At 45.4% G+C, this 21,778-nt stretch overlaps 1 protein-coding gene across 2 annotated transcripts in view; it reads right to left on the bottom strand.

Moving 5' to 3' along the window:
• Window positions 1-3,059: 3,059 nt before the first annotated feature.
• RNLS (renalase, FAD dependent amine oxidase) overlaps window positions 3,060-21,778 on the bottom strand; it is an 82,217-nt gene continuing 63,498 nt past the window's right edge. For both annotated transcript variants that reach the window (XM_068416684.1, XM_068416685.1), the window contains exons 6-7: window positions 8,063-8,238; window positions 3,060-3,320 (exon numbers count right to left, since the gene is read on the bottom strand). In XM_068416684.1, coding sequence (XP_068272785.1) covers window positions 3,150-3,320; window positions 8,063-8,238 — 347 coding nt within the window. In that variant the 3' untranslated portion in view covers window positions 3,060-3,149. The remainder of the gene's footprint in view (window positions 3,321-8,062; window positions 8,239-21,778) is intronic.

Here is a 21,778-nt window from a genome sequence, read left to right as displayed (position 1 = left end):
TTAATTCAACTTTGGGCGTTAGCTGTGTCTTGTGACACATAGGAGATCAGACACAGCCACCACCCTTGTCTGGAAACAAGGAGATATGAGTTGTAATTGATGGATCTGCCAGTTGGTTAATCGAAAATTACGTTCATCCAGAGAAAAGCCCGGGAAATCAACCAGACAAGTCCCTTCTGTTGCCATCCTTTTAGATACAGTGGCCCCTTTGAAATATCACCACTCGTTACCCGCCTTGTGTGGGAAAGTTAATGTCGTCGTCTCCCCGCTCACATCTAGAAAATGAGGTATCGCCCCAGAGACCCTTAAGTGCCCATTGTCTGGAGTGCATCCAGAGGAACAAATCCGTGAACTTTTCTACTCCACCTTAAAAAAAACAAGTAGTTTTTTCTTAGTCTTAATCTGGGAGAAAGCTACAGGAAAGAGGCGTTCTGATAGACTGTCATGATATGGGGAAGGATGGGAGCAATTTGAGACTCACTGTGATTCGTGTCAGAAAACCTCTGAACTGAAAATCTCATTATTCGAAAAAATCTCTGAATGTCTGATTTGATTATTATCCGGTATTTTGAGGTCTCAAAATGACCAAAACCATAAGATTGCTGAAAGGATGGGGTCAGAGACATCTCCACTTATCTGTCACTTGTGGTATTGAAGTCTGCTGCTGATATAAGTCCCCTGTGAGAGCATCGTGACTCTTTGGAGAATGCCCGTTTGTGAGGCAGCGAGAGGAGCAACACAGCGTTAAGTCAAAGATGCCTCATTTTCGGTTTTCTGCATGTCACAGGCTTTCGGGATTGATCTTTATTTGGGTTTTCGGTGGTTTGGCTTGCTTCCATTCAAAACTGAAGGAAGGGGAAGGAAGTGCAAATTTTAGCGTGTTCTAATGCAAAATCCATCTTTGAAGAAAGGAGCAGAAAACAAAGAGTGAAGATGAGGAAAAAAGCACAAGCAAAGAGTCTGGAAAGATACCCTGAAGTTACAGCCTGCTCCTTCACCCCTGCAGGAAAAGGACCCACATCCTTCCCTGTGCACTGAGGCAGAGCTTGGATGAAGGGCAGGCTGGTGGGATGTGTCCCCAGAAATCATCACCACGGGTCCAGCAATGGCTGAACCGCCTGCCACGGTGACATCTTCCAGGGGAACCAATAACCCAGCAGAAAACCCTCTTGTACAGTTCAGCACGTTACTCCCTTGGGGACTGACTCCCCGTCCCCGTTTCTGCACAACACGCAGTGATCAAAACTTGAGGCTTTGGAGATGGTTGGGTCAGACACAGTAACAACACCTAGTTTTTCAGACACAGTAACAACACCTAGTTTTAAACTCCAGGACTTCATGGAAAGAAGAAAAAAAAAATCAATAAAACCACATGGTATCATGAAATATCCTTCAAAGATATTTTTAAAATTAACTTAAGCTTTGAAGTTCTTAGTGTCACTTAAACTACTGCATTAGAAATGGTCAAACACAGCAGTAAATTACAGTGTTCAATTGCTGTGAACACAGGACATCGGATCTTTGTGAAACGAAGGGGTATAATAAGCTGAATTGTACTTCTCTAATGGTTAAAATTCTGTCTGCTGAAAACACCGTTTTGTTATTTTTAGTGCTGTAGTAGAGAGAGGTACTAAACTCGTGACACGTGATCTAAGAGGAAGGGCAAGCTAAAATCAAATTCAGAATAAATAAATGATTTCTTGGCTAATTTCTGAGTAAGTTCAAAATTGACTTCACAGAAACAGTTTAGTAGCTTAGAAATACTGGGACAGGTAGTCTTTTCAACACAATTATACTTGCTGTTTATTTTTTTAGTATTCCAAATCAAATTCCTTGTTCATTCATTCACACGTGTATTTATATCCTTCCCTGGACCTGCCCCTCTATTTCTACACCTGTTCTGCCAAAATAAAGTATAGAGCTGTCTAGAACTCACCTCAGTTTCAGACCAGTTCCTTCCTTTAAATGAGTTTTTATGGTGGTGGTGATGTAACCCTAAACCTGAAATGTCAGCACAGTTTTCTTAACACACTGCCATGGACCACGCTTGGACAAATTCTTTTCCCTCCTTCCTCTTGGCTTTTGCCAGGCAAAGCAAGTAAACCACCTTCCGTATTGGCTACTCCTACCCTGATTCCTCCACAACCTGGAAGGAGGAAAGGGCTGCTCCTTGTTCAGGGGACCCTGGACCAGCCACGACGCACCGGTGATACTGAACCATTTTAAGCGCATCCACTTTTCCTGGACAGTCTGCTTTACTGTGTTAAATTCACGTTACAGCCCAGATGTCCATGTCTATCCTCAAGATGACTTTGGGATAGTAGCCCTATTGCTATGAGAGCTCTAGAAACACGCCCACCTTCTCGTTTACCTTCTCTCCATTCTTTCTTTCATGAGCACAGCTGGGTTGATGCTGCTTAGACTGCACCCAGGTCAGGCACTATGGTTCAGTGGCACATCATTGCCAGTAACATCAACAAGCTCTTAAATGAGCTCTTCCATCAATCTGCAACCAGGGCTCCAGAAAACTGTGGGCAAAGAAAGCTGGCTGGCAGACAACCACTATCCCTCACTTAGAAGTTGTCCATGCCTGGAGACATGGCTAGACCTTGAGTTGATATGGTTAGACCTTGCACAAGTGGTCCAACTTGAGAAGCACAGCAAGCCATCCTGATTCCCTGATCGTTCCATCGCTGGTTCCCCATGACCAATACAATAACCATGACCAGGGCGGATCTGCACCAGAACAAATGACCACATGTACGTATGAAAGCTCTGGGATCAATTGTCCATGTTCCTTCTGTCACTTCCAGGGCTCCGAATGCTCAGAGAAGGAGTAAACTCTGCAGCTCCATGGGTTTTTGTGCTGCTTCAAGTCAGGCTCCTCTCCTCGATATAATTTTCATGGGCTGTAGAAGTATCAGGAGACCTGGCAAGACTGCTGGAGCTCAGTGCCTCCAACTAGAGCCAGAGAAAGCTTTACTTCAAGTAAAGTAACCACAAACTGCACAGATCCTGGAAAATTCAATTCCATCCCATCCCAATAATTACTACAGCACACCAATAGATTTTCCTTTATTTTTGCAAGATAGACACTAAACTAGAATTCCATCCATCATAGTAAAATTAATCATGAATCTTGACTAAGTTTAGCAGCTGACTTTGAAATTGCTATGAGACTTCACAGCCTCTGCAAGGCTCATAGCAGAATCTATGCAGCCATCAAAGTTGGAACCAGTAAATCCATCACCGCCACAAATCAGGAGAGGTTGAGTATGAAGAATCATTTGTCCCAGACAATCGGGCACAGCTTTTGTAACCTGAAAAAGAAAAGCATACAGGAAGATGGAAAAGAAAGTATTTTATTTACCTGAATTTCATGCCAGAAAGGACCATATTCCTGAGAAACATGCCTTCATACAAAGCAGCCCTTCCAGATCATAGGTCCAAGCACTAACCATCAAAGTACTATAGTAAAATATATATCTTCAGGAGTTAAATAATTAGAATAAAGCTTTCCTGTATGTGGAAATTTATAAACTTTACAGCCCCGTCGTGTCTTATTCTCAGTCTGTCTTAGCAGAAATGAATTGCCTGACCCTGGATAGATGAGGCATGGAGATCTCTAAGCCAAAAGGTATGAAGATACATGATCAGCAAAGGTGGGCTTGCAAAAACCCCCAGATATGTAACTGTTCAAAAAAAGGAAAGCGAGCCTGCCGTTTCCACGAGAGCCTGCAACACGATTGGGTTGACCAGGTGACCTTCCTGGATGGGAAGTGGGGTGGACTTCAGAGAAACAACTGTCATGATGACCTGCCCATGCTTCACACTGCTGTGCATACAGCCTTGGGACAACCCACCCTGTCTCCAGCTCTGCTACGCTGGTCTCCTTTTTCATCTGAGTAGCACAACAATTTTTGAACACTGCTAGAGATACGATCAACGCTTTCTCTGTAAGTAGCATGGGACAAGTTCTGAATAAGGTTGCTTTGATAAATATTTAACGTCATTCTCAATGTATGCATTGTATCAATTTTAAATATAATTTTCCTGGCACTGTACCCTCAATTAAACTTGTATCTGTGGAGTGGCAGCCCTTCAGCAGTTCTGTGTAACGCTTCTAAAAGTGAATGGACTTTGCTTTGGCCAGTACCTATTAACCTGAAGCCACCTGGAACTCATGGGGAGCACAAGACCTCTTTTCAGTATGGCACTTTATGACACACACCAATGCATGTCAAACGGCAGAGTAAAAGAACACAGCATTTGTGGTTTTACCACGCTTGTCTGTGTCACGTGTTGTTGTAGCCTGTTTCAAACCTACGTACAAAGGCTGAGTGTCCATGTTGTACTAAATCAGCACATCCCAGAGCAGCACCGGTGAATCTCAGAATGGAGATAAGGCAGCACCAGCAGCTGCTGTCATCTCACATTAAAGGTAAATGTGAGGGCAAGGCAGGCTCAGGCAGAAGGGATACAAAAGATAAGAAGATGCAGGACAGCTTGATGATGAAGTGATCAGAGGAAGAAGGTGGGAAGAAATAGTCCAAGAAAAGGAATGACAAAACACGACCCATAAGGATGAAATGTTGGAAAAGAGGAAAAAATATCTAGAAAGCCAGAGAGAAAGAGGGAATAAAAGAGCAGAAGCACAGCAGTAGACCAGCAACAGAGACCAAACCATAGAGATCATAAAGCATGATACAAAGAGTACAATTTTCTTTTGATCATTTCTTGACTTTCTGCCTTTGGTCCAAAGACATGTTTTGGATTCCTGTGCAGTAAACCATTACTCTATCCCATTGTGCAACAATCAGCTTCAGTGAACAAGACCTAAAGTCCGATGCATCTTGTTCAGTCCAGGCGATTTTTCCACTGATTCACATGTACATTCAGCTAGCCACTGCTGTGCCGTTATCTGCCGTTTCCAAGTACAGATCAGCTGCAAAACACCCACATTTATGTTACTGGCTGCATTTTGTGTTACCAGCATGTTAGTGTCTCTTTAAAGGAGGTAATTATCTGAAATTAATTTGTAGCCAGTTGCAACCCATTCTCCATTATTCAACTCAACAGAAGAGTCTAGCCACATATGGTAAATCCAGCCAGAGATCGTCTTTCTCAGACTAATTTTAGGTCAGTACTTAATTTATTTCTAAATTTCTCTTACAGATCAAGGTCACTGAGCATAAGCAATTAGGAAAGGTTCAGCAGAAAAAGGCTTTTTGAGTGTCCCTCCTTCTTGACTACCCAGTGCTTATTTGATGCTGGCTGTACCAAACAGCTTCTGGTTTGTCATACTGGTCACAGGATCAATATTTTGACATCTCAGCCTCCATATTTTGGCCCGTGTGGCAAGATTGTGGGCTCAATGTAGTAAAGGCCCTCACTCTAGACATAGTGACTGGGGAAAGGAATGATCCTGCTCCTTCTTCAAGTTCTTCTGAAGGTGTTGTCTGGCATAAATTGCAAATTGCCCTTGGCTATATGGCACAGCCTGTTGGATCTCCATCCTCGAAGACTTCAAGACTCAGCTAGACAAAGCCATGGACAAGGTTGCCTAGTGCTGGCAATAGTTCTGCTTTGAGCAACAGGTTGGACTAGAGACCCGAAGAGGTCCCTTCTGAGGTCCCCTCTAAAAAGGTCCAGTTTCTATGATTCTTTGTTCTCCCAGTATCCCTTATACACATAAAGTGACTCTGTCAAAGGGGCATGATGGGTTGGGAAGCTGTTGGCTCTGAATGCTAATAGTGTCTTATCGTAATTAAAGCAGGGGATCCAGAATTGCAGCTGTGCTGCTAAGTAGTGTCAGTAGAAGTTTGGAAGTCCTAATCCCTCATCCGCCATGGATAATTGTAATGTCTGCATTTTAATCCCAGGATTGTGTTTGGCCATGTGAAGGACGTTACAGCTGGATTTAATCCCGTCTAAAAGAGTCAGGGAAAAGACGCACCCATTTTATCAGTTCCCATTGCTTCTGTGGCAGCAGCTTATTATAACTGACAGTAAAGATAGCTTTAAGAGAAAGAGGGAGCTCTGTCCCAGATATTTAATTTAGGTAGTGATTATTTTATAGGGTGGCAATAGAGATCTCTTTATTGAGATAACAGATCTGACCTACACTGACTTATTTGCAGTCTAAGACATATTGACATTCATCCACCGAATTAAAGACTGGTGATAATTTCTTCTGTGACACAGCCATAAAGCACAAGCCGCTGCTGAAGTCGGTGGTTTTCGTTAGTAGCGATACCAGGCAACAGAAGAAAGCGGGAAGATCTGTACATTGTACAGCGGTTTGAGAAAATAATAGAGCATCATCCAGCAGTATGATGTCTGAATGTAATTTTTAAATAGGGGAAACAGGACGCACACCTAGTGATTTAGGAAGACAACAGTTTTGAAGCAATTGTGGAAAATAAGAGTTTGTTCCTACAGTCACTGTTCCAGCTGCCTCTAAAAGATGAAGCAATAGGTACAAGGTTATAATAAACCCTGTGTCGCCATAATTTTGGCAGGATTCAAAAAGCAGAGCTGTTTGGTAGAATGCAATTGAGACTTTTTTTTTTTAATTTGGTACTAAGAAATTAACTGCCATTCTTGTCTTTTCCTTTATCCATATTTTCATCATGAAATAAATCAGAATTGGCCCAGGGGAGGTTTAGGTTGGAGATCAGGAAAAATTTCTTCACCAAAAGGGTTGTCAAGCATTGGAACAGGCTGCCCAGGGCACTGGTGGAGTCCCCATCCCTGGAGGGATTTAAAAGCTGTGTAGATGTGGTGCTGAGGGACATGGATTAGTGGTGGCCTTGGCAGTGCTGGGTTAATGGTTAGACTTGATGATCTTAAAGGTCCTTTCCAACCACAACGATTCTATGATTTTATATATGATGCACATGGTTATATGTCACCTTTGACAATGTGCTAGAAGTGTGAGTAATGCAAGGAAAGGGCTTAATATGCCTAAAGGTAACAGAAAATGCAGAACAAAAGACCAGAAGTCACAACCAGAAAAGGATCCCTAACAGTGACAACTGTATAGAGATACTAACAAAAAAAACCCTGAACTGATAAAGGGGAACATATAAAACATACCATGATTTTTGTATGAGCCATCTGAAACATGAAAACCTATGTTAAGGTCACTTTTATACGACAACCAAGAACAAATACTATGCACTGGGAAGCGATTTGCAAGCTACCAATACCTTACTCGCAGAAAAATAAACTTTGTGCTAATGAGACCAGGTTCCTAAATTGGATGCAGATCAACGGGTATGAGCAGACTTCACAACAGTCACCTACAGTAACTTTTCCAGACTTCATAAAAGGAAAAAATTTTATGGGACTGCTTTAAGTAAATATTTTGCATCAGCTTCCACATTCAATTTCACCAATGTAATTTAACTTAAGAGGCTTTGGGTAAACATGCAGATACACTCCAATACTTTAGGAAATTGCCAACAATTTCCTTGGATTTTTAAAGGAAGTCCGTAAAATATATACACATTTTGCTATTATTACCCTTAGGTAATTTACTTTAAAATATTTTTTGCATAACATACTGTTAAATCAAACTGGGCCAAATCAAATAATAACAATTAGTATGTCTGAACACAAGGACTTCTGCTACTCTGTGGTAGGGTGGGAATTTTGCTAATAATATCACATACTTTCGGATACAGGAGAGACAGACTGAGTCATACTTTTAAATACCAGTGAAAATCCCACTGAAGTATGTGGGATTTACTTCCTTCCTGTGCACTGCTCCTGTCCCTGCTCACCAGGAGTGCTGCATAACTTAGCGCTGAGCCAGGTCCGCTATGTAAAAAGATGTCTAGAAATGATCTGGCTGCCGTTGGCCAGCCCTGGATGCTGCTCATGGCTATGTGGAGGAATGTATTACGGATATCAAGCAAGTATCCCCTTTCCTCTTGCTCCCCGAGGATGAAAACCACCGGGTTGTACGATGTCCTGTTCCTTGTGATACACCGCCAGTCTGTGCTACAGCATTGCCCCAGCAGCATCCTCCCAGCTGACTGATGCCAACACAGGGTACCTGAGAGTATCTCCACTTCTGACACTTGATGCTGTCTGGTTTAGGTAGGGATGGCATGATCCTCTCCAGGTGACTGAGAATTAACTGCTGCACCTCTTCGGGGTCTGAATCCAGGTGCTTGCTTCCAAACATCACAGTTGTGTGAACTACAACTGAGGGCCCAATTTCAGGAGACTCTGAAATAAAGGAGAGAGATGCTTTTGAAAGATTCCTCATGCCTTCCCTGCATGCTGACAATTGTGCCTCTAGCCTAGGAGTCAATAAGAACGAAAATATCTGTGGCACCATCCTGTTCTTCGAGCTGGAAAAAACATAAGGAGTAACAACACAAGTTGTTCACAAGAAGCACAGTGAAGAAATCCAAGCTTTTTGCAAAATTTGTGATGGTTTTCCCATTGCAATAACCCTAGCCCCACATATCTCTCCTAGAGCAACCTCAAGGCATTCTCACACCCTGTAAGCAGCAGCTGGAAGGAGCAGGGAATATACTGGAAGCAAACTCTTCCCCTTTTTCCTCCCAGACATTTCAACAGGCTCTACAAGGAGGGCAACCACTTGGCGACTGTGGCAAACTGGCAAAAGAGAACAACCAGAAGAAACATGTAAAACTGCTTTGTGGGAATTTTTTCCAGCCAGGTCTACAAATTGTCACCACAGCCAATTTGCTTGCCCACCTATATCAGGCTAATTTATATTTTTCCTCCTGCATTTGAAGTACAGGTCCCTTTAAGAGGACAATCCCTGCAACACAGAAATATGAAAGCCTTGAACATGAAAACATCACGAGATAAAAATTATCTTTAAGGCAAAGGACAAAAAAAGAAGAGTGAGCGTTGCATTGCTGTGAAAAACATCTGCTCCCTCTATAATTGGTTGCATATTGGCCATGCAACAGTATTTATAGAATCACAGAATCGTTTGGGTTGGAAAGGACCTTTAAGATCATCGAGTCCAACCGTTAACCCAGCACTGCCAAGGCCACCACTAACCCATGTCCCTCAGCACCACATCTACACAGTTTTAAATCCCGTCAGGGATGGTGACTCCACCACTGCCCTGGGCAGCCTGTTCCAGTGCTTGACAACCCTTTAGGGGAAGAGCTATTTCCACAGTTGAAAGGCTAGAATAAAACCAATAGTTAACAATTACGGAGGAGAAGAGGGGGAACAGAATCCAGGGCAGGTTAGCTTGAGAAATCAGCACTTCCTTTTGGCCTGCGCAAGTGAACTCAAATTTTGCTCCTTTAGCACCTTCCAGGAAATGGATGTGCGGTTGTCTGCATGCACGTTTTGGGGAGTGTGAGCCTTCAATTCAACTTCTGTCCTTGGGCAAATATGTGCAAGTGAGCAAAACTCAAAAAAAAAATAGTTTATCCTTTAAAAATCACCCAGGCTGCAGTGCCAGGGGAGGAACTGAAGGCAGCTCAAGTGCTGATGTTCATCCCAGCAGACACAGAAATGGATAAGCTTCGTTATAGCTGGGGCTGGTTGTGTGTTCTCTACAGCAAAGGACCCCTGTCCCTGCCAGCATGTTGGCTTGTCACCTTACAGACTTGGTCTGGACAGCCAACAACCAGCAGCCAGAGAATTTGCCTAGAATAAGGGATTTTCAGGCTCAGTGACTTCCCTGTGCCAAGGCACGATGAGGACCCAGCAGATCCTTGTGTGAGTCATTCTTGCTGGGGCTGTTCTGCTTCGAATGAGCACGACGAATTTGCCGGAGCAAGGACATGACCTGGGTTCTGCTATATTTCAGCTGAGAGCTCAAAATCACCAAGCTGGTCGCTAAATTAAGCAATTCCCTCTCGCTCCATCAATGAGAAATTCCCTCTTTTGGGAAGCAGAAAGCCTTTTCTGGCTAAACCTTTGAATTAGCACATTCCTATAAAAATATTTTAGTTTCAGAAAATGAGCATTTTATGTCCAAGGAATCCACAATGAAAGAGGCAATTGAACACTTTCTGACCAGTTCTGGCTGTTGATCAAGCTTGATAGAAATCAGGCTTGATAGAAATCTTTATCTCTACTGTGTTGGTGAAGAGATCTCCATCTCCTCCAGCTGGAGATCCCCTTTGAGAAGGTGACAAATTTCAGGTTTCCAAAGGCAACCAAAATGTCCTTCTCTGATAAGCTTTCTGTCCTGGGCTGATAACTTCAGAATACACTACTGAGGTGCAGCAGTACCAAGTCCTAGCACCCACAGCAAGCATGAAATCAATGGCTTTAACTTCAGTTAGAAGGATCCCTTCACTGAGTCTCTTTCTTGGGTGGGCCAGCTTAGTCAACCCTTGCTCTCGCAAACTAGAAAATGTGGCAAAAAGGGTGGGAAGATGTTTCCTGGTTGTGATCAGGAACGCACCCTGACAGGCCACGCCTGAAGGCACCGAGCCGTGGTGCTGCCTTTTCTTAAAGTTCTCCTTTTCCAAGTAAGGCACTCCTAAGAGCAGAAGATCCCTGGGTTGGGATCGCAAGATCTGTTTTCAGCCAGTCCTAGAGGTCTTTCCTGGGTGATTTCCTGAAGGGTCCAAAAACTTTGTTTCCTTTTCTAATCTGAGGTGCTGATTTTGCACTCTTGTGTCTTGGGCTTGAAAGTAAGCCTTAACCATTGGGGATGGATAGGTCCAAGATATCCACCTGACATGGATTCGGGATAAGGGCAAGGCAGATCTGGGGACTAAGACTGTAGAGTGAAACAAAGACCAGCCACTCTTGTCTAGAAGCAGAGGCTCAGTCAAAGGGGCCATCTTCTTCCCTGAGCTCTGATGAGCAGATTGCCTAACGTCCAGCCTCAGACTCATCTTCCTGAGATCCCTCCAAGCCGGGTTTCACAGGCTAGTACAGGACATATCTCTGTTCACATCAGCTTTTCCAACTGTCTGGAAAAATGTCAGAAATGCTACTCAGTCTCTCCTTCCCATTTTGGGGGAGAAAACAGATATTTTGACGTCTCTACATAGAGACTGTCAGGGACAGAAGACCAAGTGGGGAAACCTATAAGGCATCTTGGGATTTATTATACTGTACATGGTATTTTGGCAAATTCTTCCACGTAAACTCGGCAAAAAGGCTCATTAAAAAGACATCTAAGCATTTCAATAAAATAAATATTCATTGCTTGCTGTGACTTGTTATAGCAAATGATTCTTGGACAGGGCCGCCTTCCTTCAAATCTCTCATCTCTTCCATAGCATGTACAAAACAAGTTTCAGGAGAACAGGCAGTTCGTTGAGCTTTTAATTCCTCCTTTGAGCTACTGATAGCTTGGAGAGCTTCCAGAGGCCACTGAGTCACAGCCTTCCAGTGCTGAAATATGCAGCCTGCAAGGATCAAGTTTAGCCTCAAGCCCTTTTCTTTCTTCTGCAGAAATACTGGCTAAGAGAGGAGTTTAAAATAGATTTTTCCCTGAAAGTAATGGGGGTATCTCAGCCTTGATGCACCCTGTATGAATGACTGACCACAGACGTGGTTTGTGCCAGAAGTTCAGAATCTCCTCTTCCCCATGGCATGGGGAAGATGCAATACTATAACTACAGGTTTCCTTCGCTTCTGTGTTGTCTTCCTCATTTTACTGTTAATTTCTTTTCTGTGCTGCATTGCACCGACACAGGCAGATAGTAGATGCAAAGCAATGAATGTGAGGATAAACATATTCCTTTTCATTTTGCTTCCATGTAAACAGAAAAGAACTGTGCGACCTTTGGCGTATCGCCCCATCCAGCCCAGCATCCCATCTGTGACAGGGAAGGTGTCACAGGAGCTGCTACATTCCCGCCTGGCCCAGCAGCAGCGGCTGGGGCTGTGCGGACCCTGCAGACTGTGGAGCTGTGGGAATGGGAAGAGGGGCAGAGCCAGGCTCTGATGTGGGACCCAGATTTAACAGGGCCACCCTCCTTGGGATGTCTTGGCCACCACCATATCTTGGCCACCATCACTATCTACATGCAGTCATTCTGAGCAGCCTGCAGGGCTGAGCAGAGTAGTAGGGATGAACAAATCCCATTTTTTTTGTCTCAAAGTCAAAGTATGAAGTTCCACCGGTCCCTCACAAACAACTCTAGTCCACAAAGACCTTATGGGAGACACTGAAGCAACTCAGACCAAAGTCCGGCTGCACTGTCAGTCTGATCAGCAGTGTCCCCTCTTAGCGAGTCCAAAACCACATACAAGTAAAATGAATTAACTGAAAAGACAGGAGATTAAATAAACGTGGAATTAAGTAAGTGGGGAATTGAAAAGTAAGGATCTAACTGTATCTTCCACATCCTAAAGGGAAGGAGACAGAGATGACAGAGCCAGACTTTTCTTAGAAGTTCAAAGCAACAGGACAAGAGCCAATGGGCACAACTGCAACAAGAGAAAATCCCAATTGGACATGAGGATACAGCCCCTTCCCGTGTGAGCAGGGCATCCCCAGGACAAGGCCCTGAGTGGTTGGGAGTCTCCATCCTTGGGGACTGCCCTGACTCACCTGGACACGTCCCTGAGTGGTGGGGGGTCTCCATCCTTGGGGATTGCCCCAACTCACCTGGACACCTCCTGTAGCTCTCATGTTTGCTCTGCTGGGAGCAGGGTCAGGCCAGAGATCCCCATCCCACTGCCTCCAGCTGGAGCCTGGTAGGTTTGTATGAGCCCATGAAAACAGTTGAGGATGACCTCCAACACTGAGTAGTATGAAGTACAAGCTGTCACAGGTAGAGGACACATCAGCTATTTGGAAGAGGTGTCAAGGACAGAAAGCATGAAAGCAATTAGAGCTCACCATACACTGCACTGCAGCCAGTTATAACCGTGAATTAAGCACTAGCAAAGTCTCCCCATGATGGACTCTCTGGGGAAAGTGGATCTTGACCTACCACCTGGGAACGAGGGGAAAGGTGTTTGGATTGCGAGCAGGAGAAGGCAGCCATCAGCTTCTTAGCGTTTTGGGACTGTCTCCAACACTCGTCGTTAATTCCCAGCTGGAGGAATCACACAGGCTGTGTAAAGAAAGAGAAGGACTGACTGCTGACAGTGAGAATTTATGCAGGATTAAGCCTGTTGGGAGTATTATCTTCCAGAAAAAGGATGGGGCTAATACAAGACGCCCTGGAGAAGAGCACAGAGAACAGAACCCAGGGCCACTTCCCCAGCACAGTGGCTTGCAGCCCAAGAGCATCTGGCGTCACAAAGGTGGCTCCTAGCTTTGAATAACACATCTAGAGCAGAACTGTAAGACAGAAGAGCATGGTGTCCTCGGTGAAGCTGCTCAGCAAAGCTGCTCGGGCTAGAAGTGTAGCTGTCACTATTACAGTGGGATAAAAAGACTTGCAGTCTAATTCCTCCACACGCTCTGTACTGCAGGACAGTGATAATATGAACAGCCCATGGTGGCAAGTCCTCCCATGGGGACCTCCTTCTGCCCTGGGAAGTTCTCAGATGATATTACGGGTGTAAAGTCAGCTCCTGTGGTGGCCATGTCCTCCTTACCACCAGTCTCAGGGAAAGAAGGGGACAGAGAGATCACTAAACCTCAATAAAACAAAACATAACTTCTCAGGGAAAGCCCACAGTGGATTATCTGTCCACCAAAATCTCCTCCCTTGCAAAATGCAAAAGCTACTTTTCTCTCATGAATCTATGCCAGGGTCAAGGTTCAGAGTCCCTAAATTCAAAAGACATTTTAGAGATCAACTGCGATCCCTGAGATCTACAGAGGCCCGAAGTTTCTTTAGCAGGGAGAACACTGTCAGAGCCTGAAAGTCATAGAATTCATTTGGCAAATGGTCAGGATGGTATCTATCATGTTCTGGGAGTGTGACGGGTTGAAAAGTAACTGTGGAAGGGGAGGAACTGGTGGGTAACATGGATTTCAAGGCACCAGGAAGGGGACAGAGCACAGTGCTCTTGGGACGATATTAATGGCACAAGGTACCCTAAGAAGGACCCACACGCCCTTCGACGCTGCCCGTGTGGCTAGCAGTGGAGACTTGGTGAAGACAGGGAGAAGCAGCTATAGCTTCTCCTACCACCCCCGAGAAAGCAGAAGCCAACTAGATTTGTTCTAACAATAATATTCAAGGAGAGAAAATCATGTCTGAGGGCCATTGTGTAGCATGTCTCACAGTTCCTCAGCTGAAAGGCTTTGAAGCAAGAAACCCTATACCACAAGGGACACAGTGTCCACCAAGACACCAAGGACAGGATGTTCAGAGAGGCTGATCAGCCTTAGAAGTGGTTGTGTTGGTCTAGGACTGAAGCACATTTGTGGAGAAGCATGAGGTGGCATGGGCTGCAAACTGCACGCCCTGGAAGCGCCCTGTGGCTCACAGGCTCTGCAAAGCCCTTAAACCCACTGACCCTCAGGAGAATGCGATCTACTTTGATAAAGGCATAAAAGGAAGTAGACAAGACCTGCAGATCAGTTTGCAGGCTCCATAGATACATCTACAAAAGGTCCACAAAGAGGATTGAAAATTTTTACTGGTTCAGCTGAACTGACATTAAAACTTGTCGGACAGTGAATGTGGACAAAGCTTGAAGAATTGCCTGTTTTTGCCACGGGGGCTTGGCTGGACTCACTTCCCAGCTGGTTTATTAGTGTGTTCAGTAAATACTCACCAGAACATTGTCTGGCTCAGAGTCACAGGACTTAGACAGCGAGGGACCTCTGGAGGTCTCTAGTCCAACCTCCTGCTCAAAACAGGGGCCACCTTCAAAGGCAGGTTGTACTCCCACTGTTTGAGTGCTCAGTGGAATGGCTGGGAACACCTCCAGCGTGGGTACGGGCACCGTGTCTCTCCTTCCTAGGGGACCGATCCCAGGGTTACAATCTAGTCTCCAGAAGAGACCCTATACGGGTGAGATAGGCACACATCTTCCACGGGAACGTTTTCTTCCTTTCTAGAGGAACAGTGTCAAGTATTTTCCTTGTGTTCATGACCAAAACCTGGAGTCAGAACAGATACTGATAAAAAAACAAGACGTGGCTGCTTCCTGCCCCTCAGGCCTTTTTAATCTTACTGGGGAGATGTGTTTTGCTATCTAAAACATATTCTGGTCCTGGGTAGCATGAGGGGAAGGGAAAGGGCTTCATCAACCCTCGAAGATAGGCTGTAAAGGAAATGCTGCTGGGTCAGGGTGGAGGGCAGCAGAGAAGCTGGACACCTCCAGACAGGCTGGAACTGCTCCCTGGGAGGGATCAGCAGGCTACTGGAAGAGAAGTCAACGCACAGGCCTTATAAAACTATATCCCAAATGAAAAAAACGGAATAGTGATTAACTTTACCACATCTAGCAAACGAGCAAGAGAGACGGAGGTTCGCTTTCAAAACGGCATGCTGCTATTCAGCAAAAGGGTAAGGGAGCTCCTGAGTTATCCTCAGAAGTTCACGTGGTTCGTAAGGTCCCGTATTCTCCCTGGAATAAAACCTGCTCTCTCTCACAAGGCACATTTTGGAAGAGTCTTTGTAAAGAAATATATTCAGAAATTCAGCATTTCATTAGCCTTACAGACAGTTTCTGATTAGCTTTCTAAAAGGCAGGCAGGGCAGGCAGGGGATTACAAAGCAACTGGCCATGTAATGAGGAGAAAACCTAAATAACTCTAACTCCCATCTTCCTAAAAATTCTTATTTTGGTACAGAGAAGATAAAGGAATCTGTATTTTAAAATTATACAGGATACTCAAGAATTACACTGATCCTGAAAACCTGCAAGATGAATCTTCCCTTTAAATTATATAACCTCCCAATCCTGAAGCAAAAGATGGAAACTGCTTCCATTTGTATGTGTCATCTACCTTTAGCCCTCCAGAATGCAGAGAGATGCAAAGACTGCAGTATTAAAGAAACGAGGCTCGAAATAATTTATACTGAAGAATTCCCACTGTCCCCCCTGACCAGTTATAAATATTGATGGGGTGTTTAAGGCAGCCAATCACACAAATATTTAATATTCACACATACCGCGCAGGGAATTCAACGTACACTTCTTGTAGGCTCTTCCTTATGTAATGTTATGAACAGCAGCTGAGATCCTCAGCTGATGCAAAAAGCCTTCCTTCTCGAGGCTCATCATGCGCCAGGTTACATCGGTAACGGCAGTATCAGAGGAGCAGCTTTATTATTGATTTTTCCACATAAATCGTGAAGAAAAGATGTCATGAATAGTCATCGGGAAGGCAGTAGGCTGTGTCACGATGAAGCCAACTCATGGTAGCACGCTGTGCCGCAGAGAAGAGGTGCCAGGGATGCCCTGGGTGCCGGTGCCTTCCCCAGCAGGCTCAGCCGTGCACGGGTCAGGCTCACCACCTCCTCCCCATCGCAGCGAGGGTTAGTCTATTGCTGAAGACTGTATTCCTCTCTAGCAGTGTAAAGAAAAAGACGAAATTCTCAGAAGTCGTGCTGTTCTGTCTCACCCACCTGGACTGCCAGAAAGACAGCGTGGTCACCCGGTTTGTTCTCCACTACAGAAGTCCAGGGGACACACTGATGTTATGTCGAATGCAAACTGATAGAATCATGGAATCATTTTGGTTGGAAAGGACCTTTAAGATCATCAAGTCCAACTGTTAACCCAGCACTGCCGAGCCCACCACTAAACCGTGTCCCTCAGCACCACATCTACATGGCTTTTAAATCCCTCCAGGGATGGGGACTCCACCACTGCCCTGGGCAGCCTGTTCCAGTGCTTGAAAACCCTTTCGGGGAAGAAATTGTTCCTGATCTCCAATCTAAACCTCCCCTGGCACAACTTGAGGCTGTTTCCTCTCATCCTATCGCTTGTTACCTGGGAGAAGAGACCAACCCCCACCTCGCTACACCCTCCTTTCAGGCAGTTGTAGAGAGCGAGAAGGTCTCCCCTCAGCCTCCTTTTCTCCAGGCTAAAAACCTCCAGGTCCCTCAGCTGCTCCTCATCACACTTGTGCTCCAGACCCTTCACCAGCTTCGTTGCCCTTCTCTGGACTCGCTCCAGCACCTCAAGGTCTTTCTAGCAGTGAGGGGCCCAAAACTGAACACAGGATTCGAGTTGTGGCCTCACCAGTGCCGAGTACAGGGGGATGATCCCTGCCCTAGTCCTGCTGGCCACACTATTGCTGATACAAGCCAGGATGCTGTTGGCCTTCTTGGACACCTGGGCACACTGCTGGCTCATGTTCAGGCACCCATTGACCAACACCCCCAGGTTCTTTTCCACCAGGCAGCTTTCCAGCCACTGAAATGATTTAAAGAATAACATTTATCATTTAAATAACAACATTACGCTATAAACGTCTGAAGAACGAGCAACCCTTGAGCAGCCTGCATAAAGGAATTAAGGAGAAAACAAAAAGAGAGGGGATGCTGCCGTACCTCCTAGCAAGAAGAGACTTTATGAGTTTGCAAGCGCTGTGCAACATGCGGCGACTTGGACCACTGCAGCTCACCACAGCGCGGCAAGGCGCGAGTGGTCCTTGGGGAAGGGGGCGGCTCTGAGAGCAAGCACAGGCTGAGACTTCTGGAGAGTTACAGACTGCAACTCGCTGGCTCTGCTAACAACCCCATCCCATCGTATAATTATAATAACAAGGCTGTTTCAGGTATTTCACTGGTAAAATGTGAAAACTTGCGTAAGAAAGAATTTTACATCTCTGCCTTACGAATGAGCCAAAGCAGGGATTGTGTTGTCTTGTACAAACGAAAAGGACAGTTTGCACTTTCATAGCGAGGGCTAGACTTTGCCTTTTGGCCTTTGAGGGCTGGACTATTTGCTTTTGGGTAGACATTATATAGATGTAGTTATTTTTTTGTATAATGACGTGTTTAACAAAGAGTCCCTTAGCAGAAAGCTAGAGTTATTTCCTTTGGATCTCTATAGTTCAATGCTGTTTACTAAAACACTACCATTTGACATGGTAATGAGGGTGAGATAAACTTCCATTAATTGTGGATACATCAAAGTAGGTGTAGAAGCACCAGAAAAATCAAATTTCTGTTTGTGTCTGATCCATTAGTCATTTTTACTTATGCCTAAAGAACTGCAGCTGTGCTTCTCTATCTGTTCAGGATGTACCCTCTGATACGCATTGCAGCCACATCTGATGGGCTGCAAAGCAATTTTCCCTCTTCAGATTAATGCAATGGAAGGAGGGATGCATGCAGGTGCTTGAGATATAAGACACAACTGAATATACAGGGACAGTGTATATGGTATAGAGGAGGAATGGTGGAAGCGGGACCATTCAGGTATCAGCTGGAGAAGGTGATGGCTTTTTGGGAAGGATGACTGTCCTGAAAGATCTCAGCTGCTTCACCCAGGAGACACAACGTAAATCTTAGCCTGAGCATTTCTGCTCACACACAGAATCACACAGAATCACACAGAATCACACAGACTGGTTGGGGTTGGAAGGGACCATCTGGAGATCATCTAGTCCAACCCCTGCCCAAGCAGGGTCACCCAGAGCACGTTGCACAGCGTCGCGTCCAGGTGGGTTTTGAATATCTCCAGAGAAGGAGACTCCCCACCCTCCCTGGGCAGCCTGTGCCAGGGCTCTGGCACCCTCGTAGTAAAGAAGTTCCTCCTCATATTCAGATGGAACTTCCCATGTTTCAGCTTGTGCCCGTTGCCCCTTGTCCTGTCACTGGGCACCACTGAGAAGAGTCTGGCCCCCTCCCCTTGACACCCACCCTAAGGTATTTATAAGTGTTGGTAATATCCCCTCTCAGTCTTCTCTTCTCCAAGCTGAACAGACCCAGCTATCTCAGCATCTCCTCATAAGAGAGATGCTCCAGTCCTCTGCTCTCTCTCTCAACATTTACTTTTGCATTGTCACCATCGTCTCCTTCAGATGAATCACGATCAATCAAGGTTGAAGAATGGAAGAATGGGAAGAATGATAAGTGAGTGGAGCATGATGTTAAAACATTGGTAACGGCATCCCAAAAAAGACAGTGAACAAGTGACAGCAAGGTGCTGCTGTGCCTCCCATTGTAATGTTCTGGAGGTCAGTCAGAAGCACGGAAAGGAAAACACAAACACAAAATACTTGCATACGTGCTAAAACAAACATAAAGGAACTTTATATTCAAGTGTTTTGGCTGCAGTACTCCATATGCGTAAATACATTTCACATTCAACCTCCCTTGCCCATGTTGTCTTAAAATACGTGCGTGTGTGTTTCTATTATCAGCAGAGCTATGCGTGTGTTTGAAGAAAAGTGAATCACTTTTGATTTTTATACTTCCGTACATCAGCATTGCTGAACACGACACAGGCATGCTTTCCAACCCTCCTGCTCCCAGCCTGAGTGCTCGCAGCCAGAAACACTGCTCCAGCTAACACGTACTGCTCTCTCCCTAGTACTACTTTTCCTGGAACAAAGCGCAAACCCACAAAACTCAAGTTCACCAGGAAAGACAGCGAGTCAAGGCGGCTGGTTGACTGTTTACATGTCACAAGGAGGGCTCTACCAGAGAGAAATCATCTCCAGTTGCTGGCCTCCAGCTTGTTCCAGCCCCATGAAGGTACACAATTTGTTCTTCTTGGAAAAATTTGCTCATATAAACAGATCTCTCCCATGATATGAGAGAAATTTCAGTGAGAAAAGTATGTGTCAACACTGATGTTCTGGTAGTTTCTACGTATTTGTTAACAATATGCCCCAAGTAATATGCTTTCTATTTGGTTAAATTGCATTTGGAGACAGCAAAGACGCTGCACTTAGCTATTTGATAATTCCACTATAACTCCATATTCGTTGTTCTCAGTGCTGGTGCTTTGAGACCACACTTGCAAGCATGTGAGGAAAGGATGGGTGAATTTCTCCCTTGGGCTGTGTCCTCTTCTGCACAGCTAGAATCAGACATCTGAGATTGACAATACCAGTAGGTGCTATTAACTATCAAGTACTTACCGTTAAACACAGTGATGGCCATATTATCTTAGACGCAAGAAAATCTACAGCTGCTTATTGTCAGTAGCAAGGAGACAATGCCAGAGGAAAAAAGATCGCTCTGTCTTTGGCTTTCCTTACACTCCTTCTTCACATATTCACTATTGGCCCCGGCTGGAGGAAGCATATCAGGGTGGATGCATCTTTGTTTTGGCCAGTTCAGTCATTCTTTTGTTTTATTTTCCCTCTTTTCAGACCAACAGGCTAAATTCTTAGGAGAAACAACAAAATTGGGCTTCCACCGTGGTGAGTTGATTCGTCTCTCCAACTCCTTTGCTCCCAGGATAAACCGCTGTTCTGGAGGCACTTCAGGAGCCATTGCCTTGCACCTCTGGCTTTGGTGCAAAGAGGGGCATGTTTGGAAGAGTTAGAATCATAGAATCATGGAATTGTTTTGCTTGGAAAGGACCTTTAAGATCATCGAGTCCAACCGTTAACCCAGCACTGCCAAGCCCACCACTAAACCATGTCCCTCAGCACCACATCTACATGGCTTTTAAATCCCTCCAGGGATGGGGACTCCACCACTGCCCTGGGCAGCCGGTTCCAGCGCTTGACAACCCTTTCAGTGAAGACATTGTTCCTAATATCTAATCTAAACCTCCCCTGGCACAACTTGAGGCCGTTTCCTCTTGTCCTATCGCTTGTTACCTGGGAGAAGAGACCAACCCCCCACCTCACTACACCCTCCTTTCAGGCAGTTGTAGAGAGCGAGAAGGTCTCCCCTCAGCCTCCTTTTCTCCAGGCTAAACACCCCCAGGTCCCTCAGCCGCTCCTTATCACACTTGTGCTCCAGACCCTTCACCAGCTTTGTTGCCCTTCTCTGGACTTGCTCCAGCACCTCAAGGTCTTTCTAGTAGTGAGGGGCCCAACACTGAGCTGACTTGAACTGCACTATCGCCACAAGGAGGAATGCAAGGTCCTGCGCCTGCCACAGGACAACCCCATGCATCAGTTTGGCCGAGCAACAGTCCTTTCTGAAAAGATCCCGCTGGTTATGGTGGAACCACCACTGAATACAAGCCAGCAGTGCAAAGGTGGCAAATCGCATCACGAGGAGCACGGCCAGCAAATCTCAGTTACTTATCAAGCCCTTTGACTTGGTGCCCATGAGGCTACAACTGCAGCGCTGTGTCCAGTTTTACCCCTAGCCCCCAGTTCAAGAGGGATGTAGAGAACCGGAAACGATCACATGAAGAGCTGCCAGGGGCTGGAGCACACAACCTAGAAGGAGAGACGGAGGGAGCTGAGCTTGTTGTACCTGGTCCAGTAGATGCTGAGGGAGCAGGGCATCTAAGAGCAGCTTGTCACTAATGGCAGTTATGAAGATGATGAAGCCAATTGCCATGAAGTTCAACAAGGGGAAATGTGAAGTCCTGCAACCGAGAGGGGACTGCCCCATGCCACACTACACACTGAGGCCAACAGGATGGACAAGGACCTGCCATCCATAAGAACCAGAAATCATCAGTGTGCCTTTGCAGGAGTGATGCAGACTCACTACATCTCCATCCTTGGAGATACTCAAAGCGGAGCAGGACAGAGCCTTGAGCAACGTGATCTAACTTCGCAGCTGGGTCTAACTTCAAACATCGCATGGGGGTAGGACCTCCAGAGGTCCCTTCCAACTTGAATGACTGTGACTCTAATTGGCAGAGGCAGACAATGGAACAGGAGGCAACATCCACAGGCTGAGCCTTGGGAAGTTCAGATTGCCGATAAAGAAACGCTTTTTCTCCCGATGGAGGTACAGCTCTGGGAAAGGTCACCAGTAATGTTGGGGACCTCCATCCTGTTTTTTTTCTT

Source organism: Nyctibius grandis, chromosome 20, assembly GCF_013368605.1.
Source record: "Nyctibius grandis isolate bNycGra1 chromosome 20, bNycGra1.pri, whole genome shotgun sequence".
NCBI classification, from domain to species: Eukaryota; Metazoa; Chordata; class Aves; order Nyctibiiformes; family Nyctibiidae; genus Nyctibius; species Nyctibius grandis.
Note: the sequence above shows the minus strand (reverse complement) of the source record. Positions and strands in the feature narration are given on the sequence as shown.